General features: G+C 45.3%; 1 protein-coding gene across 1 annotated transcript in view; it reads left to right on the top strand.

Moving 5' to 3' along the window:
• LOC145349767 (contactin-associated protein-like 5) overlaps nucleotides 1–25,849 on the top strand; it is an 803,770-nt gene that overhangs the window by 694,351 nt on the left and 83,570 nt on the right. Inside the window, exon 20 of the mRNA XM_080198309.1 lies at nucleotides 18,374–18,507. Coding sequence (XP_080054435.1) covers nucleotides 18,374–18,507 — 134 coding nt within the window. The remainder of the gene's footprint in view (nucleotides 1–18,373; nucleotides 18,508–25,849) is intronic.

The following is a 25,849-nucleotide window of genomic DNA, read 5'->3' as shown; positions in this document are numbered from 1 at the left end:
TGGAATGCAAGAGGGTGGTGGGTGCCAGAGGCGGTAGTGGAGCTAGGCACGTTAGCAACATTTAAGAGGCATCTGAATGGGGACATGAATGGGGAGGGAATAGAGGGATACAGATTGAATAAGGGCAGAAGATTTTCTTCAATTTAGTTGGGGAAATCATGATTGGCGCAGGCTTGGAGGGCCAAAGGGCCTGTTCCTGTGCTGTACTTTTCTTTGTTCTTTGTTCAAATTCCTGCAAACACTTTCCAAAACTGCAGTAAACAGTAAAACTCTCTTGCAACATACGGACATGCTAAAATTTTCACACACTGCAGCAACTTGCTAATATCACACACCGCGTAAACTGCTAACATTCTCATACACCTTATATAAACCAGCTACTGTCACACACAACAAAAAAACTGTTAATAGAAGACCATAAGATATAGGAGCAGAATTAAGCCATTCAATCATGGCTGATACGATTTCCATCCGCACTCTCCTGCCTTCTCCCCATAACCATTGATCCCCTTATTGACCAAGAATCTATCTATCTCTGTCTTAAAGATAACCTGGCCTCCACAGCCCTCTGTGATTTGAGTTCCACAGATTCACCACCCTCTGGCTGAAGAAATTCCTCCTCACTTCAGTTTTAAAGGAGTGTCTCTTCACTCTGAGGTTGTGTCTTTGAGTTCGAGTCTCTCCCACTAGTGGAAACATCCTCTCCACATCCACTCTACCTGGACCTCTCAGTACATTAAGTTGCTAACGTTCTCACACGCTTCATACACAGATAGAGAGGAGATGGTGCAGCGCAGTATGTGCTGCCCCTGCCTCTGAGCCTGAAGCTTTTTGAGTATGAGTCACAGGACTTCATGGGCATGGAAAGTGTGTACCAAATGTAACTAAACAGGTTGAGTATTGACTTGTAATTCCTTCCAACATCAGTGGCAGATGGTAAGGGCAGGAGAGATTCCTGGCTAACCATGTGATGGAAATAAAGTTAGAGCATCAAACATCACTATCCATACTATGCATGTATGTAAATGTGGATATTGCCACAGTAACATGGACTCCTGTATGAACTGTAGCCATAGATAGTGAGGAACATGGCCATGAAAATATTTGGAGAATGAATAAATGGGGTGATTTGACCAAAAACAGGGGGCTTGTTGTGCATATAGACACTTTCATGCTGCTAACATGCGGGGAGAACATATGGAATAGAATCAAAATTAGGTCATTCAGCTCCTTGAGCCCACTCCACCTTTCAATAAAAGCATGGATGGTCTGTTTGCGTTGAGTTACACATTCCCAGCTACCCCAATTAACCTTTGATTTTTTTATTTTAAATTTATTAGTCACAACTACGCTTACATTAACACTGCAGTGAAGTTACTGTGAAAATCCCCTGGTCGCCACACTCCGGTGCCTGTTTACTGGTATACTGGAGGAGGATTTAGCACGGCCAATGCATCTAACCAACATGCCTTTTGGACTGTGGGAGGAAATCGGAGCACCCGGAGGAAACCCATGCAGGCACGGGGAGAGCGTGCAAACTCCGCACAGATGACTAAACTGGGATTGTTCTCCCTGGAGTGACTGAATGGGGGCCGACCTGATAGAAGTTTATAAAATTATGATGGGCGTAGATAAGGTGAACAGTTGGAAGCTTTTTCTCAGGATAGAAATTGCAATATTGCAATCACAAGGGAGCGCAAGTTCAAGGTAAGAGGTGGGGGTGAAAGGTTCACTAGAAATGTGCTGGGGAAGATTTTTACACAGAAGACGGTGGGGGCCTGGAATGCACTGCCAAGTGAGGTGGTTAAGGCAGATATGTTAGCAACATTTAAAACTTAGCTGAATAGACACATGAACAGGCGGGGAATGGAGGGATACAGGTGGTTGGTCTAGATAGTACAGTGTGACTGACACAGGCCTGGTGGGCCAAAGGGCCTGTACCTGCGCTGTACTGTTCTTTGAACATAAGAACATAAGAACATAAGAAATAGGAGCAGGAGTAGGCCATCTAGCCCTTCGAGCCTGCCCCGCCATTCAATAAGATCATGGCTGATCTGTCGTGGCTCAGTTCCACTTTCCCGCCCTCTCCCCATAACCCTTAATCCCCTCTCCTATCAAAAACCCATCAACCCGCGTCTTAAAAATATTTAGCGAGGCAGCCTCCACCACTTCAACGGGCAGAGAATTCCAGAGATTCACCACCCTTTGAGTGAAGAAGTTCCTCCTCAACTCCGTTCTAAACCGCCCCCCTTTTATCTTGAGGCTGTGCCCCCTAGTCCTACTGTCTTTTTTGAGCGGGAAGAGTCTTTCCACCTCTATCCTATCCATCCCATTCATCATCTTATACGTCTCAATGAGATCTCCCCTCATTCTTCTAAACTCTAACGAGTACAAGCCCAGTTTATTCAGCCTCTCCTCATAGCTCAACCCCAGTGACAGTGACAGTGACCCAAACTAGTAGTCGAACTCAGATCACTGGCAGTGTGAGGCAGCAGTGCTAACTACAGTGCCACCATGATTACCATGCCCAGCAAGAATCTATCCTTCTCCATGTTGAAAATAATCAGTGACCCTGCTTCCAAAACCTTTTGGGGCCAAGAGTTGCAAAGCTACACATGTGAGAAGGAAAGAAAACATCTTTTTCATATCCACCTTGTCAACACCTATCAGTATCTTACATACTTCAATGAAATCGCCCCTCACTCTTCTAAACAGGCCCAGTCTATCCAACCTTTCATCATAAGACAACCCATTCATTCCCATTGTCAATCTATTTGATTTGATTTGATATTGTCACATGTACACAGTATACAGTGAAAAAGTATTGTTCCTTGCATGTTATACAGACAAAGCATACCATTCATAGAGAAGGAAACAAGAGAGCGCAGAATGTAAGTGTTGCAGTCATAGCTAGGGTGTAGAGAAAGATCAATTTAATGCAAGGTAAGTCCATTCAAAAGTCTGACAGCAGCAGGGAAGAAGCTGTTCTTGAGTCGGTCGATACGTGACTTCAGACTTTTGTATCTTTTTCCCGACAGAAGAAGGTGGAAGGAAGAATGCGTGGGGTCCTTAGTTATGCTGCCTACTTTGCCGAGGCAGCGGGAAGCGTAGACAGAGTCAATGAACGGGAGGCAGGTTTAGTAAATCTTATAAAAACTTTACATTAATTGCCACTCTGGAGAGTTTGCTTCCTTGAAGAAACAATACTGAACTTACAGGCAAAACAGAAATGAATAATTAGACAGTTACTTAAAGAATGGAGCACGTGATTATCCTCAGGGGAAGAACACCATATGGAATACTTTTAAGGACATTTAAGAAAATGAATGCGAAAGCTGCTGACTAGATACAGGGCTCGTGCTGGAAAATTAGAACATAATTAATATAGCTCAAAATTGTTAGGCTGATAGCTTGGGTCCGACAGTTGAATGAATATTAAAAATGGAAAATGGTTAGGTTTGTTCCACAAGACAAAACACGATAATTCTAAGTTATTGTGAGTTTGTGAGCAGCAGGCCTGGGTGACCAAGCTTGCTGGAATTCATTGCAGGTACAACAGGATTGATGGATAAGCTGACTGATGCCACTTATCTTTGCTTTCGGAGGATGTCTACCACAAGAGACATATGGCCACATTGCTGCCTCGCACCACCGGGGACCTGGGTTTGACTCGCGGCCTGGGTCACTGTCTGTGTAGAGTTTGCATGTGCTCCCCACGTCTGTGTGGGTTTCCTCTGGGTGCTCTGATTTCCTCCCAGAGTCTGAAAGATGCGCTGTTGGATGCATTGACCTGAACAGGCGCCATAGTGCGGCAACTAGGGGAATTTCACAATAACTTCATTGCAGTGTTAATGTAAGCCTTACTTGTGACTAATAAATAAACTTTTACTTTATATAGGGACAAGAAATAAATTGGATAATAAAGCAGTTAGATAGCAGTAAAGAAAAGAAGCAGAAATAGTAACACTTTTGTGCTGGATCTGAGCAGTCAGTCAATAGCCATTGCGTGAGGTACAATTCCCCTGTGAGGTCGAGCCCATCATTGGCTCACTATCTCTATCTAGTGACGGAGTTGTGAATTGCAGATTTGCTGTGCTGGAAATGACAGGCACAGACCATTATTTTGTCACTTGCATTGTTGCACTAGCACATCCTGGTGTATTTCAAATAAAGCTGTGTCTAAACCGCCTCCTTTTATCTGCGAGATTCCACATTTCCTCCACCCAATAGCTGTGTGAGATTTGCTGCGGTCCTTTTCTGACTTGGGGGACAGCAACACTTGCAATGGAAATAGAGGAAAAAAAGTACAGCCATATCAGGTTGATAGGAATTGTCATTTTTAATGGGAGGAAATTGGGTTTTTAGGTAGAGAAAGGAGAGATGCTTCTAATCTTTAGGACCATGTGTCGTTCTAATATCAAATAGTGACTGTAACATTATGCATCTTCTCACTTTAATATTTTCCCATTCATCTCCCACTCAGCAGTCTAAGTTACATTACAATGTCTAATCAGAATTATATTCGCCGCTTACTCAAAATGGCATGGGGTCCTGATTATTATTTCAGTTTGAGCGTCAGGCAGATTGAAAACAGGAAGGAGAGACATATTATTGCAGGTAAAAACTTCACCATCGTAGTGGGTCAGATCTCAAACAATGATGAGACAGAGTACGGGAAAGGAATAGAGAATCTGGTGAACTGGTGTAGCAACAATAATCTCTCTCTGAATGTCACAAAACCGAAGGAGATTGTCATCGGCTTTAGGAAGCGTAGTGAAGAACATGCCGCTCTCTACATCATTGGAGGTAACGTAGAAATGGTCAAGAGCTTCATGTTTTTAGGTATGTAGCTCACCTGTCCAGTCTTCCCATGCCGACACTATAACTAAGAAAGCCCACCAACATCTCTACTTTTTCAGAAGGCTAAGGAAATTTGGCATGCCAGCTACAACTCACACCAACTTTTACAGATGCACCATAGAAAACATTCTTTCTGGTTGTACCACAGCTTGGTATGGCTCCTGCTCTGCCCAAGACCATAAGAAACTACAAAAGGACATGAATGTAGCCCAATCCATCATGCAAACCAGCCTCCCATCCATTGACTCTGTCTACACTTCCAACTGCCTCGGAAAAGTAGCCATAATTAAGGACCCCACACCCCTTGGACATTCTCTCTTCCACCTTCTTCCGTCAGGAAAAAGATACAAAAGTCTGAGGTCACACATCAACTAACGCAAGAAGAGCTTCTTCCCTGCTGCTGTCAGACTTTTGAATGGACCTACCTTGCACTAAGTTGGTCTTTCTCTTCACTTTAGCTATGACTGTAGAACTACATTTTGCACTCTCTCCTTTCCTTCTCTGTGAATGGCATGCTTTGTCTGTATAGCATGCAAGAAACAATACTTTTCACTGTACATTAATGCATGTGACAATAATAAAATCAAACAAATCAAAAATCAGATCAAATCAAAATCAAATTCGTCCACAGTCCTTGATTCCATTCCTATTGCAAAAATCAGCAAGTTAGTAGTTAAAAGTACTGCTTGATGCAACACTGAGGTATTCAATTCTAAATGGTCTCAGGATAGAACCAGGGAACATTACAGCAAGAACAAAGTCTTTCAGCTGATTCTGCCCTGTTGGCTGAAAAATCTGCACTGAGTTACAAGATCTCAGGTGGAGATCACTGGCTTGTAAAGGTAAAGTTGCCGTAGTCCCAGATGACCACAGGCTGTGACTGGTGGTGATTTAACCTGAGGATCACCACACCTCAGGCTAGCGACAAAGTTGAGAAGGCAGGGCCTTCATGAATAACTTCAGCTGGTGCGGGAATTGAACCCTCGCTGTTGGCATCACTCTGCATCCCAAACCAGGCTGTCCTGCAGACTGAGCATGTACCGATCTGCAAATGGCTCCTGTACCCTCACACTTGAGAGAGCAGAAAGCTAGTTAGGATTACATGCCTGATTTTTGCTTACTCATCTCTTCTGGGAAGGTAAATGCCCCTCCTGGTAAGAGTTCAGTCATTATTCTTCTGTAACTGCAACTTGTATTTATTCAACAGTTTTAACCTAGGTGAAGGGAGGAGGGGAACCAAACAGGATTTGACACTGATTCACGTCAAAAGATGATAGAAGTGGTGGGCAAAAGCATGTTCAAAGAGACAAGGCTTAAGGGAGAGGTGGTGAAATCCAAGGAAGGAGTTCCAGATCTTCTGACCTGGGCAGAAGGCACAGCCACCAATTACAGAATCATAGAATCCCTACAGTGCAGACAGAGGCCATTCAGCCCATTGAGTCCACATAGACTGGAACTGTAACAGAGACAAGGTACTGTAATGAAGAGCTAGCCCATAACAGAGGACTGGAACTGTAATGGAGAGTTTGAACTGTAGCAGAGAGCTGGGCTCTAACAGAGGACTGAAATTGAAATGGAGAGTTTGAACTGTAACACAGAGCTGGGCTCTAACAGAGCAGTGGAATTATAATGGAGAGCTTGAACTATAACAAAGAGGTGAACTGTAACAGAGCCTTGGAGCTGTAATGGGGAACTCGAACAGTAACAGAGAGCTGGGTAGTAATTGAGAACTGGAACTTTAATAGAGATCTTGAACTGTAACAGGGATCTTGAAATGTAACAGAGAGTGGAACTGTAATGGAGAGCTCGAACTGTATCAGAGAGCTGGGCTGTTACAGAGAACTGGAACTATAACAGAGAGCTGGGCAATAATAGAGACCAGGAACTGTCCTCTATTATTGTATTGGAGAGCTGGAACTGTAATGGAAAGCTTAACTGTAAGAAAGAGCGGGATTGTGACAGATTAGAACTGTAATGGGGAGCTGGAACTGTAATGGGGAGCTGAAACTATTTCAGAGAGCTAAAGGTGCACTGGAGGGCTTGAATCATACCCACAAGGGACAATATACTCTGGAGAAAAAGAATGGAAGTTGGAGCAGAGCAGCATTCTTCCATTCAAAATGAACTGATCGGGAGCGAAATTCAGTTGTGACAGGTGAAAATTCATTTAGGAGCTTTAGCGAGCATACTCAGACTTGCAAACTGAAATGAGGGTTGGGACAGGGAATAAACCTGACAGATGACAACTGAACATTTTGTGCTGAGCATCAGTGTACCATATGGTGTGGCCCATGGTAACAGAATAGTAATGTTCGCTGAAATTGATGATGTGACAGGAGTTTGTCTAGAATGCTGTAACTTTCCCAAAGGATTCCTGGCAAGGCAAATAAAATCAGATGAAGCACCCTGTCCATGTATCTGTCCATTTATCTGTCACCCATCTAAGAGAATACTGACACTGTTCAAAATGATGTGTATTTATATAGCAACTGATCATATCACTCAGATACATCTTATTGTGTTCCAAATGCAAAGTGTTATTTTGAAATGGAGATAACTAGGGCAGCACGGTGGCACAGTGGTTAGCACTGCTGCCTCACTGCGCCAGGGACCCAGGTTCGATTCCTGCCTCGGGTGACTACTTGTGTGCAGTTTGCATGTTCTCCCCGTGTCTGCGTGTGTTTCCTCCAGATGCTCCGGTTTCCTCCCAGACCCTGGAGATGTGCAGGTTAGGTGGATTGGCCATTCTAAATTGCCTCTTGGTGTCCAAAGATGTGTACATTAGATGGATTAGCCATGGGAGGTTGTCCCTTAGCGACCCAAAATGTAGAGGTTGGAGGAATTTAGTGGGGTAAATATGTGGGGTTACGGGGATAGGGCCTGAGTATAGATGCTCTCTCACAGATTATGTGCAGACTTGATGGGTCGAATGGCCTCATTCTGCACTGCAGGCATTCTATGAAATTGACCCTACGACTGCCAATACCAATACTCTGCAGAACAATCATAGAACATAGAACATAGAACATTACAGCGCAGAACAGGCCCTTCGGCCCACGATGTTGCGCCGACCAGTTTTTTTAAAAAAAACACTGACCCACTAATCTAAACCAATCCCTTTTTGTCCATAAACCTATCCACAAATCTCTTAAACGCCCCCAAACTAGGCGCATTTACAACCGCAGCAGGCAGGGCATTCCAATCCCTCACCACCCTCTGGGTAAAGAACCTACCCCTGACATCCGTCCTATAACTACCCCCCCTTAATTTAAAGCCATGCCCCCTCGTGCTAGCATTCTCCATCCGAGGAAAAAGGCTATCACTGTCCACCCTATCTAAACCTCTAATCATCTTATATGTTTCAATAAGATCCCCTCTTAGCCTCCTTCTTTCCAGCGAAAACAACCCCAAATCCCTCAGTCCCCCAATCCGCTAAGTCCACGCATCATCTCGATCCCTGTCGCTCTGTAAGTTTCTCCCACTTCAAGTGACCATCCAATTTCCTTTTGAGGACGCCATGAATGTCAAGGAAATGAGTCATCAATTAATCTAATTCTGTTGGCAGTGCTGTTGGAGAAACTGGGGACGCTCTCTGTTCCTTCATGAGCTGTGTCCGGAGATTTTTAATCTGGGCCTGGAAATCATTGGAAATATCCGAAAGGCAGCGCTCCCGGACAACGCAGCTCTCCTTGAGTACTGCTCTGGAGTGCCAATGGAAGCCCTGATGCTCCATAAAGTGAGGTCTGTTGGCTGATGCAGCCCTCCCCGGAATGGTTCAGGGGATTAATAATTGCAGCTACAAGGTTAGGCTGGAGAAGTGGGGGCTTGTTCCCCGTGAAGCAAAGGGGATCGAGGGGCAATTTAATTGTGGCACATAAGATTGTGACAGGTTTAGATAAATTCAATGAAGAAGTGTTTTTTTTCCAGTAGCGAAGAGTACAGGGACTAGGGAGTGTTAATTTCCCTCAACGACACTGTGGGTCAACCCACAGCACATGGACTGCAGCGATTCAAGGAGGCACCTCACCATCACCTTCTCAAGGGCAATTAGGGATGGGCAATAAATGCTGACCAGCCAGTGATGCCCATGTCCCACAATTGAATAAAAATAATTAAGGTTTCGGGCAAGTGGTCCAAGGAGGGCGTGAGGAAAAACTTGCTCATGCAGCGAGGATAATGTTTTGGAATTCGCAGCATATGAGAGTGGTGGAAATGGAGACAATGAATGATTTGAAAAGGAAATCGGATGGTTATTTGAGGTGGAATAAGCTTATACAACTCCCGAGATTAAGATGATCGAGACGGGCAGTACGGTAGCACAGTGGTTAACACTGCTGCTTCGCAGCTTCAGGGACCTGGGTTCGATTCTCAGCTTGGGTCACTGTCTGTGTGGAGCTTGCACATTCTCCTCGTGCCTGCGTGGGTTTCCTCCGGGTGCTCCGGTTTCCCCCACCCCCCCAGTCTAAAGATGTGCAGATTAGGTTGATAGGCCCTTAGAGTCCTGAGATGTGTAGGTTAGAGGGATTAGCGGGTAAAATATGTAGGGATATGGGGGTACGGCCTGGGTGGGATTGTGGTCGGTGCAGACTCGATGGGCTGAAAGGCCTCCTTCTGCACTGTAAGGGAACTTATCGGATTGCTGTGCAGAGTTCGGCGTTGACTTGATGGGCTGAATGGCCTCTTTCTGCACAGCATTGATTCTGTGACGACATAAGGGCATAATGTGGACTGACATTAAAGTTTATTCATCTGTGTCACAAGTCAGCTTACATTAACACTGCAGTGAAGGTACTGTGAAAATCCCCTACTTGTCACACTCAGGCACCTACTCGGGTACACTGAGGGGGAATTTAGCACGGCCAATGCACCTAGCCAACATGTATTTCGAACTGTGGGAGGAGACTGGAACACCTGGAAGAAACCCGTGCAGACATGGGGAGAACGTGCAGACTCCCATGCTGGGAATCGATCCCAGGTCCCTGGCTCTGTGAGGCAGCAGTGCTAACCACTGTGCCATTATGCCTCACCAATAAACCTCGAGTGTAATGAAAGTGTAATTCCCACTTTGAGGAATTTTTTTTCCCCTTAGCTTCCGCTCACTCATTTGCAACTTGAAAGCAAAGTTTCCCATGAACCAGCTAAATTGGGCAGCTTTTTAAAACGTAATTGAGTTTCCAATTAGAGTATCTGGTCCACTCAGTTTTAAATAATTGAAAACAGCTTGAAAACATGTACAAGCTCCTTTCTACATTAGATTATGGTACAAGATCAGTTAGATCACTCTTAAAAACCTTTAAAAATGCATCTATAAATGTCCTCACAAATAAGAACGCCAGCTTAACTGTTGGAGGCCTGAAGCTCTGCGAGCGGTCATGTTGAGCAGTTCTGAAGGGCGGCACGGTAGCACAGTGGTTAGCACTGCTGCTTCACAGCTCCAGGGTCCTGGGTTCGATTCCCGGCTCGGGTCACTGTCTGTGTGGAGTTTGCACATTCTCCTCATGTCTGCGTGGGTTTCCTCCAGGTACTCTGGTTTCCTCCCACAGTCCAAAGATGTGTGGGTTAGGTTAATTGGCTGTGCTAAATTGCCCCTTAGTGTCCTGGGTTGTATAGGTTAGAGGGATTAGTTGGGAATAGGGCCTGGGTGGGATTGTGGTTGGTGCAGACTCGATGGGCTGAATGACCTCTTTCTGCACTGTAGATTTCTATTTCTATGAAGGCCTGAGTCAAAGGCTTGTAAGCCTTGTCTAGATAGAGGTGAGTGAAATAGCAGTTTAGAAGCTGCACTTCCGTCTGAGGAGTGGAGCGGAGGAGTGGATGGCTGGAAAAGAACAAGGGCGCATCCGTGTGGGTGGGGTGGAGGTGGATTGGGATGTGATCCCTTGACCATTCTGTGTATTGTTAGCCATGTGGACAAGATCACAGACTGTCAATCTGGCTGGGTGAGGAGCGTGTTGTCCAGGAAGGAAGGAAATAAGCACAGCATCTTTCTACGTGCGGTATATGGAGAAAGACAGCAGTGTGCAGCTAAAGCCAGGGTGACCAGGCATGAGGTCGCAGAGCACCCAGCCTGAGCCGCAAGATGGAGGAGGGCGAGATATTACCCTCAGTGAAGGGTCTACCAGAACAGCTTCCTTGACATGGCAGGAAGCTTCAAGAGTAAAAGCAGATTACTTGCGGCTGCTGGAATCTGAAACTGAAAGAGAAAATGCAGGAAAACCTCAGCAGGTCTGGCAGCATCTGGAAGGAGAGAAAAGAGCTGACGTTTCGAGTTCAGATGACCCTTTTTCAACGTTCGAGTCTAACTGACCCCTTGTCAAAGTGTCATCTGGACTCAAAATGTCAGCTCTTTTCTCTCACTACAGATGCTGCCAGATTTACTGAGATTTTCCAGCATTTTTTCTTAAGGCTTTAAGCTTCTTGGGGTATGTTCGCACATCTGCGATGCAGTGGAGCTGATCTTGCACCTCGATCATCTGGGCTGGATTTCTCAGGCCAATCATGCTGGCAGGATTATCTGCCCCAATCAGCAGTGCAGTGCCGCCCGCAGGTATGGGGTCACGTCAGTGGGAATTCCTGTTGACAGTAGTAGCGGGACCAGATAATCTCACCGCTAGCAAACAACGAGCCACTTCCTGCTGGTGGGAAACATGGCTGGGTGGCCGGAGGATTTTACCCATTGTGCCCACACCCTGACAATGGCAGTCAAAGTTTTCATTTTTGATTTGATTTAATATTGTCATATGTATTAGTATACAGTGAAAAGTATTGTTTCTTGCGTGCTGTACAGATAAGACGTTTCATTCATAGAGAAGGAAAGGAGAGAGTGCAGAATGTAGTGTCATTGTCATAGCTAGGGTGTAGAGAAAGATCAACTTAGTGCGAGCTACGTCCATTCAAAAGCCTGACAGCAGCAGGGAAGAAACTGTTCTTGAGTCGGTTGGTACGTGACTTCAAGCTTTTGTATCTTTTTCCCAAAGGAAGAAGGTGAAAGAGAGAATGTCCAGGGTGTGTGGAGTCCTTAATTATGTTGGCTGCTTTTCCGAGGCAGTAGGAAGTGTAGACAGAGTGAACGGATGAGATGGTCACCGTGACCCTCAACTTTTATTCAGCTAGATCCTTCCAAGGCTTTTCTGTGGACCTCAGTGGCATCTCGCCAGCGGATGCCCACCAGTACATAACATAACCAATTCCACTTTGCCAGGGTTGGGAATGACATTAATGTACCTGCTGATGAGATGTCATTGATCCAAAGATGGGGTTCATGTCAATGGTTGAGCTCCCAAAGGTACAAAGTATGATAGGTTGCACTCACACCACCATCAAAGCATTATTGCCAGAGACATGCAAATAGAAAATTAATCCATACCATTAATGTCCAGCTTGTATGGAGTCACAGGAAGGCTTTCCTCCATAGGTGTGCATTACTCTTTGGAAGCTGCCATGACTCTTTCAGGGAGTCAGTCCTGCCTCACCTTTTCAAGTCTGCACCCCAGATCCATGGCTGGCTACTGAGGGACAGAGGTGGCAGCTTATTCCATTGCACCATCCAGAGACAGGGTCACAAAAGCATAACAGCAGCCATTACCTACAAGCCAGGGCATTCATTGCGCAGGTAACTGGCCTGTTAAAAATGCATTTCCGATGCCTTGACCCCTTGAGACAGGAACTGCAACACCCTCCTGCAGGAATGTCAGGGATAGTGGTGGTCGACTGCATTCTGCATATGGTGCAGGAAAGGTGCATTGGCAGGATCTAGAGCACAGTGATGAAGGCCACGCACCAGACAAAGAAGTGGAGGAGGAAGAGCGACTTACCTCAGATGAAGATGTAGTTGAGGAGGAGAAGGGTGACAATGGGGGGAAATGATGAGAGACCATGCTGGGGTATATGGTCATGTGGAGATGTGGTGTTGGACTGGGGTGGGCACAGCAAGAAGTCATACCTGGTTAAAGTCCAACAGGTTTATATGGAATCACAAGCTTTCGGAGTGCTGCTCCTTCCTAACTTACCTGATGAAGGAACAGTGCTCTGAAAGCTTGTGATTACAAATAAACCTGTTGGACTTAAACTTGGTGTTGTGAGACTACTTACTGGGTATATAATGCCACAGTCACCAGGGGTGTATTGAATACAGAAGGTGATTCTCCTAAGCAACATTGAGGTTTTAGCTGCACCATCAGCAATAAGTAGCTGGTTAGCCACTGTGATCACAGGCAGCTTATATCTTCCAGGATAGGCCCAATCCCCAAAGACACCAATAGACAGCAATTTTGCCTTGGAGCAGGTTGAGGTTAATTCATAATTTATAAGTCATGTTGCAGCTTTATAGAACCTTAGTTAGGCTGTGCTGGGAATATAAGGCTCTATTTTACCATTTTGATTCTAAGTGCTGGGTGGACTTGAAACTGGAAGTGTTTCAGATCTGACTTTTAGATCCATTCTGAGGCGCCCCCATATGCACTCTGCCCGCAAATAATATATCAGCGATTCTGAATTGTGCTGTACAAACCTATGGGTGAGGCTTGACGTGCCCAAAATCCTGTAGCTCCGATTGGTGCCTCCAACTGCACACACATGGACAAAAAAAGACAGAATGCAGCTCCCCTGGCACATCCTTCCTGGGCTGGATAATGCCTCCCCCTGGCCCCGCAGACATTGCCCCACTCCCACAACATTACTGACCCTCTTATCCCCCCCCCCACCCCCCACCCGACCGATCGTGGCCACCGATCGAGGCAGACTGACTCTCCCTCCATTGATCTCAGGCAGAGTAGCAATGGACCCCCTTTCACCCCCCCACTGATCACAGGCAGAGTGGCAGCGGACCCACCTTCCCTCTTGCCTCATGCCCGACTTTACCAACTTCTTGCGCCCAAAAACGGGTGCAACGCAATTATAAAATCGGGCCCTCGGAGTTCAGTTCTGGCCTCCACACTGCCAGGAGGACGTGGAGGCTTTAGAGAGGGTACAGAAAAGATCTACCAGGATGTTGCCTGGTATGGAGGGCATTAGCCATGAGGAGAAGTTGGAAAAACTTGGTTTGTTCTCACTGGAGCGACAGAGGTTGATCTGATAGAAATCTACTAGACTATGAGCGGCATAGACAGAGTGGATAGTCAGAAGCTTTTTCCCAGGGTGGAAGAGTCAATTACTAGAGGGCATAGACTTAAGGTGCGAGGGGCAAAGTTTAAAGGAGATGCATGAGGCAAGTTTTTTATACAGGGGTTGGTCAGTACTTGGAACTCATTGCCGGGGGAGATAGCAGAAGAAGATATGACAGTGACTTTTAAATACTTGATAAATACTTGAATAGGATGGGAATAGAGGGATATGATCCCTGGAAGAGTAGAGGGTTTTAGTTCAGACAGACAGCATAGTCGGTGCAGGCCTGGAGGGCTGAAGGGCGTGTTCCTGTGCTGCAATTTTATTTGTTCTTTGTTCTATAAAAAATTCAGAATTGAAAGCTAGTCTTAGTAATAGTGACCATGAAACAATCTTCAGTTGTCATAAGAACCCATCTAGTTCACTAATATCCTTTAGGACGTTCCTTGGTTTTATGGGAGTGGGGGGGATTCATCGATATTGGGGCAGGAAAATGGAGTTGGAGCCCCAGATCAACATAATCATATTTAATCGTGAAGCAGACTCAACGAGCTGAATGGTCCAATTCTGCTCCTGTTTCTTGCGTTCTTGTAGAGGGAAACCTGCTGTCCTTACATGGTCTGGCCTACCTATGACTCCAACTAGAGGTCCAGCCCTGAACTGGCAAATTGTGGCCTACCCAGCCTCACAGAAGTAGGGTGGGTGGCGCGACCATTTGGTGTAAAATGCATTAGGATAAAGGGAAAGACAGTTTTCGAGACAGTGGTTTTAGTGCAGTGAGGAGACAGGAGAGCGAAGGTTAATGCGCGCAAGGAGCAGGGGAAATTAATAAAATACCATTCTACTTCCAGGCAGGTTTCATTAATTTGTCTTCCCTTAATCAGACATTGGCACGCTTCCAAAAAATGTGCTGCTCATTCTTCCAGATCATCCTTTTGCATTCTGACTGTGTCTCTGTCACAATTGATGTATCACCTGAATGATTTAAGAATTAATTCTGAAATGGTCGCAAAACAGAAATGGATTTCCTCCCGCCCTCATTTAAATTCCCTGTTAAACATGAGTCCCATGTGAACCTTTGTGTGCACTGGGCTGTGGATCGATAAAAGCATGTTCATTCAAAAACTATTTTTCCAATCTTTAAAACAACCTTTTGGGTCACGTGTTCCAGTTGATGCATTAACAGGATTCATATTCTTGGATGTTCTCAGAATGAGGGCGACAAGGCTACATTTAATGCCCATTTCTAACTGCCCCGAGGATATTAAGAATCAAGCATATTGTATAGGACTGGAGTTAAACATAAATCAGAAAATGCCTGAAAATCTCAGCAGGTCTGACAGTGCCTGTGAGGAGAGATTGGAGCCAACGTGTTGAGTCTGAATGACCCTTCGTCAGAGCTGGTGAAAGGTCTCTGTGTTCTGACGAAGGTAGTTATGGTGTGGAGATACTGGCGTTGGACTGGGGTAAACACAGTAAGAAGTCTGACAACACCAGGTTTAAGTCCAACCGATTTATTTGATAGTAAACTCACAAGCTTTCGGGGTTTGTCCCTTCGTCAGGTGAATGGAGAGTTCTGGCCTCAGACGGAGCATATAATGGCACAGACAGTTTACAGATCACTGATTAGTGATCAGACTTCTTACTGTTCTGACAAAGGGTCATCCAGACTCGAAACATTGGCTCTATTCTCTCCCCACAGAGGCTGTCAGACCCGCTGAGATTTTCCAGCATTTTCAGTTCTTGTTTCAGATTCCAGCATCCACAGTATTTTGCTTTTGTCAAACATAGATCAGTCTGGGAGAACTTTAAAAAAAAAATCAAGCAACTTCCACAGTCACTTCGGACAGTAACCCAAAATTGTCTGATTTTTAAGCCTTCACTCCTCGCAACAATAACCTGTAATTATACAACCAAAAGAGAAAATGCTGGAAAATCTCAGCAGGTCTGGCAGCATCTGTAAGGAGAGAAAAGAGCTGACGTTTCAGATTCAGATGACCCTTTGTCAAAGCCCAAAGTAATTATTGTCATTATACAGTACCTTGAATAAAATTTGACTTGGTCACGCTAAACCTGAATATTACTGAAAAGGGGCACATGTTGTTTTCATTTTGCACTCATCCGGACAAATACAAGAATGCCAAATTTCAAACTATCACAACAATTTATACTACCTGAGAAAAGAGTGTCATTTTCATGCTAAACATTCCAACTGAGGGGGTGCAACCTTAAAGTCCCAATTATTGACTGTTTCCCCTTCAAAGAACTTTTTCAGGACCCATAACAGTTCCAATATTTGGTGGCACGTGGCACAGTGGTTAGCACTGCTGCCTCACAGTGCCAGGGACCCGGGTTCGATTCCAGGCTTGGGTGACTGTCTGTGTGGAGATTGCACATTCCCCCCGTGTCTGCGTGGGTTTCCTCTGGGTGCTCTAATTTCCTCCCACATGTCAAAAATGTGCAGATTGGGTGGATTGGCCATGCTAAATTGCCCTTTAGTGTCAGAGGGACTAACTCGTAAATGCGTGGGGTTATAGGGATAGGGCATGTGTGGGTGGTGAGATTGTTGTCAGTGCAGACTTGATGGACCTCATGACCTCCGCCTGCACTGTCAGGATTCTATGATTATGTCTCTTTCCCAGCCCCAGAGAGAAAGTCCAGCCCTTGGTGTCTGCCTCCAGCAGTTAACCAAGATATAGTCATATTATGGAATCCCTACAGTGCAGAAGGAGGCCATTTGTTCCATCAAGCCTGCACTAACTCTCCAAAAGAGCATCTTACCCAGGCCCACCCCATGCCCTATCCACATAACTCCATGTATTTACCCCACTAATTCCCCTAACCTACACATCTTTGGACTACGGGAGGAAACTGGAGCGCCCGGAGGAAAGCCACACAGAAACAGGGAGAATGTGTGCAAACTCCACATAGACAGTGACCCAAGCCAGGACCCTGGCGCTGTGAGGCAGCAGTGCTAACCACTGTGCCGCCCCGATCTATCAATATGTATTTGTTTAAAATGTTCTTTGAAGACTTATCTTTTGTTTCAGCCTTCTTAAATATTGTCTGAAGGCCCATTATCCATGCCCCCCCTGCCCCACCCTGCCCCGTGTCCATGGCCCTTACTATTAGATATGGGGAGGCCATGCAGCAGAACACATTACAAAGTGTATCTTGTTGTCACTGGTTGTAGAACGTGAAGGAGCTTCCTGCGAACGCAACATGTGACAGGATGGAGTGGGACGGCCTGGATAGTGAGCCAAAGTTCTGATTCTTTGACAATGTGTCATTGAAAAGTGTTTAAAATTTAAATTGGTGAGTCCGAAACTCGGGGACACCATTTGACAATTTGGGATTACACTTTTAGGGAAGAGATGAGGAGAATGTTTTTTCTCTCCGAGGATCGTGCAACTTAAAGGCAGGGTCATTTTTTAGTTGGAGATTCTTGTTAGGCATTGGGATCAGAGGTCAGTGGGGATGGATGGGAATGTGGAATTGGAAACACAGACAAATCAGCCATTGTCTTATTGAATGGCAAGCCGGTGTGAGGGGCTGAATGGCCTGTTCTGATCCTTTTCTTGTGTTCATGTAAACATCCACCACTTGAATCTAGTCTAAAACTAAAGGGCATAGGTTTAAGGTGAGAGGGGAGAGATGCAAAAGGGTCCAGAAGGGCATTTTTTTCACACAGAGGGTGGTGAGTGTCTGGAACAAGCTGCCAGAAGTGGTAGTAAGAGCGGGTACAATTTTGTCTTTTAAAAAACATTTAGATGGTTACATAGGTGAGATGGGTATCGAGGGATATGGGCCAAATGCGGGCAATTAGCATGAGTGGTTAAAAAAAGGATAGCATGGACAAGTTGAGCCCAAGGGCCTGTTTCCAGGCTGTAAACCTCTGAGTCCTTGACTCAATGGCCTTGATTTTACTGGCACATCCGCCCCAAAATCGGGGTGGACAAGGCTCACAAAACGGCATTCCCTGTTGGCCTTGGTGCGATCTTACGAGCCTCAAATGGCTGTGCCGGTAAAATCAGGGCCAATGAGTCCAGAAGTTATAAGGAAAAGAGGTAAGTAGAGTTGCCTTTAAAAAAGTGCTCATTTCCCATTTTATATGATTAGCATTTCCAACCGACTGAATGAAAAATGTGTCTATCTGTTCTGAGAGTGGATTGGTCATGTGTCGAGTGTTCTCATCGAGATGTACAAGGCAGTATCGGCTTTGTTAGTCACAGCAGATGTTGTGGATATGGACTTTGACAGGGGTTTGGCAAGGTTTACAGGTCTAGTGATCAAGATGTTTTCACTGTGTATATTCGTGCTGGACGTCACATACTAGCTCTTTCAGTGAACCTGGTGTTCTTTATCTACAGCTTCGTATCTCCACAATTAAAACAACCAACTCTTGTTACAGGGAGCCTCCAGATCAGGTACAAGCTGGATAACGATAAAGGCGCTGACATCTTTAGCATCGACGGCACAAAGCTCGCAAATGGACAACTCCACAGTGTGAAGATTGATCGGGAAGGGAGAGATGTCTACGTTCAGGTAATGCTCACACGCATTCGACAAGGAAGTTTAAAGCACAAATTTGAAGATTGGTTAACAGAGTGGTTAGCGCTGCATTCTCACAGCACCAGGAACCTGAGGCTGGTATTGAACTCAGGTTCCAGAGTGGTTAGCACTTCTGTCTCACAGCACCAGGAACCTGAGTTCAATTCCAGCCTCAGGTTACTGTCTGTGGGGACATTCTCCCTGTGTCGACGTGGGTTTCCTCCAGGTGCTCCTGTTTCCTCCCACATTGCAAAAAATGTGTTAGGTTAGATTGATTAGCCATGCTAAATTGTCCCTTAGTGTTAAAGCTAAGAGGTCAGGTAGTGAGCAGAATAAATACGTGGGAGGATTACGGTGATCGGACCTGGTGGGATTGTTGTTGGCGCAGGCTCGATGGGTCAAATAGCCTCCTTCTGCACTGTGGGGATTCTATGGTCCTATGAAGATGATTTTAGCTGAAATTGAGAATGCAATTGGTCAGGCTAAAAATAAGAAATGCACCTTGGGAATCAGAAAGAAGAGTAAGTCGGTAACAAGCAGCAGACGTAGAATTAAGGGAAGATGAAAGAACGTAAGGAGCCTGGTCATTTTGAGATCCTCAAAGAAAGAGTGGGATTTTATGGCCTCACTCACCCTGAAACTGTAAAATTCTGCTCGAGGCCAACAGATCTTCCTATTGTCCGTTCCTCACTTGCTACAATTCCCATGGGAGGTGCCGGTAGAATTCCAGAAATTGAGTTTGAGACAAGGCAATGAGCCAGCACAGTAAGAGTTCATGAATAAGGAAGGACATAGTGGTTGCTTGGGTCAGACAAGAAAAAGTTCATAGGACCAAGGACTTCAGCAGTCAATTTGAATGAAGGGACAGGCATAAGAACATAAGAACATAAGAACATAAGAAATAGGAGCAGGAGTAGGCCATCTAGCCCTTCGAGCCTGCCCCGCCATTCAATAAGATCATGGCTGATCTGTCGCTGCTCAGTTCCACTTTCCCGCTTTCTCCCCATAACCCTTAATCCCCTCTCTTATCAAAAACCCATCAACCCGCTTCTTAAAAATATTTAGCGAGGCAGCCTCCACCACTTCAACGGACAGAGAATTCCAGAGATTCACCACCCTTTGAGTGAAGAAGTTCCTCCTCAACTCCGTTCTAAACCGCCCCCCTTTTATCTTGAGGCTGTGCCCCCTAGTCCTACTGTCCTTACTGAGCGGGAAGAGTCTCTCCACCTCTATCCTATCCATCCCATTCATCATCTTATAAGTCTCAATGAGATCTCCCCTCATTCTTCTAAACTCTAACGAGTACAAGTGCAAAGTTGTAACAGTTGGATAGAGAGAGGTAGGAGATGAATGAGGAGCAAGTTGTTCAATAAGTGTTGGTGGTTGTATTCTATTCAAGAGTGTTAAGGAGCTGATGAAGGAACCTCACCAGGTATCAGAGCAGTGGTAAAGAATTGACAGCAAGTATGTTTCTGTATTTAGACTTGACCATTCCAATTTAGAATAATGGAATCCCGACAGTGTAGAAGGAAGTCATTCAGCCCATCAAATCTGCACTGACAACAATCCCATCCAGGCCTTATCCCTGTCACCCCATGTATTTACCTTGTTAATCCTCCTGACACTAAGGGGCAATTTAGCATGGCCAATCCATCTAACCTGCACGTCTTTGAAGTGTGGGATAAAACAGAGCACGTGCAGGAAACCACTTTGTCATGAGGAGAACATACAACTACCTCACAGAGAGCCACCCAAGGCCGGAATCAAACCCGGGTTCCTAGCACTGTGAAGCAACAGTGCTAACCACCGTGCCACCAGCCCACCCTTTCTCCTGACCTGCCTGCTGTGTTCTACTTTGTAAATTTGAAGTAATCTAAATCTCCAAGTCCTGGGTTCCCACTCACACTAAATTCCATTCATCTATCCCTTCTTTGTTCCATGACCATTAATTTGATTTGATTTATTATTGTCACATTTATTGGTATACAGTGAAACATATTGTTTCTCCCACGCATAGAGGAGAAGGAAAGGAGAATGTGCTGAATGTAGTGCTAGGGTGTAGAGAAAGATCAACTTAATATAAGGTAGGTCCATTCAAAAGTCTGACAGCAGCAGGGAAGACGTTGTTCTTGGTACGTGACCTCAGACTTTTGTACTCTTTTCCAACTGAAGAAGGTGGAAAAGAGAATGTCCGGAGTGCGTGGGTTGCTTAATTATGCTGGCTGCTTTGCCGAGGCAGTGGGTAGTGTAGACAAAGTCAATGGATGGGAGGGTGGTTTGCGTGATGGATTGGACTACATTTACAACCTTGCGGTCTTGGGCAGAGTAGGAGCTATACCAAGGTGTGATACAACCAGAAAGAAGTCTTTGTGTCAAAGCAATGTAAGTATGCTGTTCCAGAGCTGTGATCACTGCTTACTGAGTTAAATCCAATGTGTATCTTGCACACTCAGTCAAACCTTGACAAATACACAAGAGCAAACAATGAACGTTTATTAACAAGAGACAAATAATTTATAAGGTGACATATACAAGAGGATTTCTGTAACCACAAACACTTTTTATTTTTAAGGCTGTGTTTCTTCCCTTAGGGCAGTACCTCCGTGTTTAAAATTCCCCAACCAGCAGAAACAACCCTTCGACATCTACTCTGTCAGATCCTTTCCTTGTACGTTTCAATGAGATGCTTTAATCCACATGGATGTCAGCTTGGCTCAGTTCATAGCATCACCCATTTCTTCCAAACTTCAGAGAAAATAGAACCAATCCCATAGAATCCCTACAGTGCAGAAAGAGGTCATTCAGCCCATCGACTCTGCACCGACAACAATCCCACCCAGGCCCTATACCCTTAAACGCACATATTTACCCTGCCAATCCTTCTGACACATGGCCAATCACTCCAGCGCGCTCAGTCTCTGCATGTAGGACAAGTGTCTCATCTCAGGGACCAGTTTTGTGAATCTTTGTTGTGTCACCTCCATTGCAAGTACATCTTTTCTTAAGTGTGGAGACAAAAATTGCATACAGTACTCCAGATGTGGTCTCACCAAAATCCTGTACAATTGTACCAGCACCTTTTTATTCTTATACTCCAATCTCTTTGCAACAAAGATTAACGTGACATCTGCCTTTCTAATTGCTTGCTATACTGACATGCCGTCCATTTTGCATGCCTTGTACAAGCGTACCCAAGTCTCTTTGAACATTAATGAGACCAAAGATGTGCTGGTTAGCTGGGAATGGCCATTCCCCCTTGGTGTGAGGGGGACTAGCAGGGTAAATATGTGGGTCATGGGGATAGAGCCTGGGTGGGATTGTTGTCAGTGCAAGCTTGATGGGCCAAATGGCCTCCTTCTGCACTGTAGGGATTCTATGATTGCGATGGCACAGTGGTTAGTACTCCTGCCTCACAGCACCACGGACACAGGTTTGATTCCTGGTTTGGTTCACTGTTTGTGAGGAGTCTGTAAGTTTTCCCTGTGTCTGCGTGAGTTTCCTTCAGGTGCTCTGGTTTACTCCCACAGTCCAAAGATGTGCAGGTTAGATGGATTGGCGATGGTAAGTTGGCCCTTGGTGTCAAGAAGATTGATGTGGGTATGCCGGCGTTGGACTGGCGTAAACACAGTAAAAAGTCTGACAACACCAAGTTTTAGTCCAACCTATTTATTTGATAATATTCTCTATTATCAAATAAATAGGTTGGACTAAAACCTGGTGTTGTCAGACTTTTTACTGTGTCAAGAAGATTAACAGGGTAAATATGTGGGGTTATGTGGATAGGTCCTGGGTGGGATTGTGGTCGGTGCAGACTCGGTCGGCCAAATGGCCTCCGTCTGCACCTTGGGGTTTCTATGATTCTTACCTTTGAAAAAATATTCAGAGTTCCTCTTCTCTCAACCAAAGTGAATAACCTCAAACTTCCATCCGTTGTAAGGATCTTTCATTGAGTCGAGATCACTGGCACTTTCCCCAGCTAGCGACCTTTCTTTGCTCAGATTGCAGCAAGGTCAGAATATATAGCCAGCTGCAGGTTTTGTGAATGAGATTACTTTTGTGGAATGGGGAATTTTTTACCCAGCATGCACGATGACAGAGAAACTGCTGTATTACTGGGCTTGACTGCTCAAGTGCCTCAATCTCAGGGAGAGTGTGATTTCTCAGCTGTTACTGACGCTGGGTAAAGAATTGCCCATTCTACTGTTTTTTAACATCACATACACCTGCTGCAAGGGATTGTTGATGCAACTTCCCCAGACTTTGATAGTCCACGGCTTTCATCATACCCACTAACTCTGTGAGACTTGCTGTTTATGGAACGTAAATATGTACTTTCTTATACCCTGGACTCCAGATGACACATTTAATCTTCAGCAGATTTCCCCACGTCACCAGAGCTATGAACTATCCTTTATTGCATTGCCTTGGGAAATGTCAATCAACTATGATGTTACAACAGGGTGGCACAGTGGTTAGCACTGCTGCCTCACAGCACGAGGGACCCGGGTTCAATTCCAGCCTCGGGTCACTGTCTTTGTGGAGTTTGCACATTCTCCCTGTGTCTGCGTGGGTTTCCTCCGGGTGCTCCCGTTTCCTCCCACAGTCCAAAGATGTGTGGGTTAGGCTGATTGGCCATGCTAAATTGCCCCTAAGCGTCAGGGAGATTAGCAGGATAAATACATGAGGCCACGGGGATAGGGTCTGAGTGGATTGTTGTCGACGCAGGCTCGATGGGCCAAATGGCCTCCTTCTGTACTGTAGAGGTTCTACAAGCCCTTAGGTAGCAGAGACCATAACATGGGATGAATGGCCTCTTTCTGCAATGTGACAATTCTATGATTCTAACACTAAGGGGCTGTAACTCTAATGCTCCGGTGAAGCAGAGGTGGCCATGAGTCGAGAAGATAGTAACCGGAACTTAACTCTCTCCCCCACCACGGGAATCAGAGGGATCGAGGAGCAGACCATGGAAAGGTCTGTTGACCTCAGTGGGATTTTACAGTTTCAGGTCGAGCGAGGCTGTAAAATCCCGCCCAGTAATTCTGCAGCAAGTTCAGATCCAAAATTCGGAAATGGTGAGCTTCCCAGAACAAAAGAGGCATAAACTGTAAATCTATGATAGAGGGATGTTAACCCCTGGCCATCTCTTCTTCATTTCAGAGCCACAGGTGGGACGTTACTCTCCAGAGCAACATTGAAAGTAGATCAGCAGATTGGAATTTTCCCAGAGGGTTCAATGTGTGCTCTACCTCTACCTCTGAGTGTATTTAAGTCTGGGATTGAAAGGTTCTTGGTCTCTCAGGGAGTGGGGAGCAGGTGGGAGTGCAGAGCTGAGGCAGTAAGATCACACTGACTAGCAGAGCAGGTTTAAGAGACTGTAGTTTCCCATTTCTATTGTTCATATCTAAATTCTACAGTGCATGAGCCAAATATTTCAATATATTAATGAGGCACACCAGCACACAAAAGATTAATATTTATATGTTCACTAGAATCACAGCAGATGTCTAGCTCGGGATTTCTACTGTGCTAGCTGGGTTTAGCTCCTTTATCTACAGAACTATGCTCAGGGTGATATGTACAACCTCAATTATGTCCACAAGCTCTGGATGGAAAAGCACCTCTAACTGAAGCCAGTGAAACAATCGGGCACCTTCCTGACTTCAGAATGAATGAAAGCCCAACAACGTAAGCCACCCACCTTCCCAACCCCGCAAAGGCATCTTGCATCTCATGGAATCAGCAGCATGCAGTGGGTGGTATGATGGCACAGTGGTTAGCACTGCTGCCTCACACCACCAGGGACCCGGGTTCAATTCCAGCCTCGGTCACTGTCTGTGTGGAGTTTGCATGTTCTTCCCGTGTCTGCTTCTGGTTTCTTTCAGGTGTGCCGGCTTCTGTCCCACAGTCTAAAGATGGGTGGGTTAGGTTTATTGACCACGCTAAATGCTCCCTAGTGTCAGTGGGATTAGCAAGGTAAATATGTGGGATAACAGGAATAGGGCATGGGTGGGATTGTAGTTGGTGCAGACTCAATGGGCCAAATGGCTTCTTGTGCACTGTAGGGATTCTATGATCTATGTGTGGGTTAGATTAAATGGCCATGCTAAATTGACTCGGGTGTCAGAGGGATTAGCAAGGTAAATATGTGGGGTTGCGGGAATAGGGCCTGGATGGGATTGTGGTCGGTACAGACTCGCTGGGTCGAATGACCTTCTAATTGTAGGGATTGTGTATATGATTATCTTCCAAGGTGAGATCTTGCTGTGCACAAATTGACTGGCCCATTTCTTACATCGCAATGACGATTCCACTTCACAAAATATATCATCAGCCATAAAGCGTTTTGGAATAACATGAGGCCATACAAAGCACAATACAAGATGCAAAATAAAAACAGGGAGGGCTGGAAATGCTCAGCATCTGAGGAAAAAGAAAGAAGGTTAACATTTTGTGTCAAACAGGTCTTAAAAGAAAAGTTTATTTATTAGCCACAAGTAAGCTTATATTAACAGTGCAATGAAATTTCTGTGAAAATCCCCTTGTCACCACACTCCAGCACTTAGCACTGCTACCTCATAGCTCAAGGGACCGGGATTCAATTCCGGCCTTGGGTGACTGTCTACGTGGAGATTGCACATTCTCCCCGTGTCTGCATGGGTTTCCTCCAGGTGCTCTTGTTTTCTCCCACATTCCAAAGATGTGCATGTCAGGTGCATTTGCCATGTTAAATTGCCCATTAGTGCCTGAAGATGTGTAGGTTAGATGGATTAGCCACGATAAATGCGTGGGGTCTACTTTCGGTATGTCAGTGCAGACTTGATGGACCAAATAGCCTTTTTCTGCATTGATTTGATTTATTATTGTCATATTTATTGGTAGACAGCGAACAGTACAATTTCTTGCACACTATACAGACAAAGCATTCTGTTCGCAGAGAAGGAAAGGAGAGAGCGCAGAACAGTCATACCTAGGGTGTAGAGAAAGATTAACTTATTGCAAGGTAGATCCATTCAAAATTCATTGATGGCAGCAGGGAAGAAGGTTTTTCTTGAGTCGGTTGGTATGTGCCCTCAGACTTTTGTATCTTTTTCCTGACAGAACAAGGTGGAAGAAAGAATGTCCAGGGTGCATGGGGTCCTTAATTATGTTGACTGCTTTTCCAAGGCAGCGGGAAGTGTAGGCAGAGTCAATGAGTTCTATGAACTTCTGACAAAATGTCTCACTGAATCCTTTTATCTGAATTCTTGTTCACGCCACGTGTGGTAACTGTAACCGATACTTCTGAACACAAAGAGAGTGCATATAAACCAGACGGCTAATGCAGTTTTGCACA

Source organism: Carcharhinus amblyrhynchos, chromosome 11 (assembly GCF_965287045.1).
Source record: "Carcharhinus amblyrhynchos chromosome 11, sCarAmb.v2.hapA, whole genome shotgun sequence".
Taxonomy (NCBI): domain Eukaryota; kingdom Metazoa; phylum Chordata; class Chondrichthyes; order Carcharhiniformes; family Carcharhinidae; genus Carcharhinus; species Carcharhinus amblyrhynchos.
This window is presented reverse-complemented; position numbering and strand designations above follow the sequence as displayed.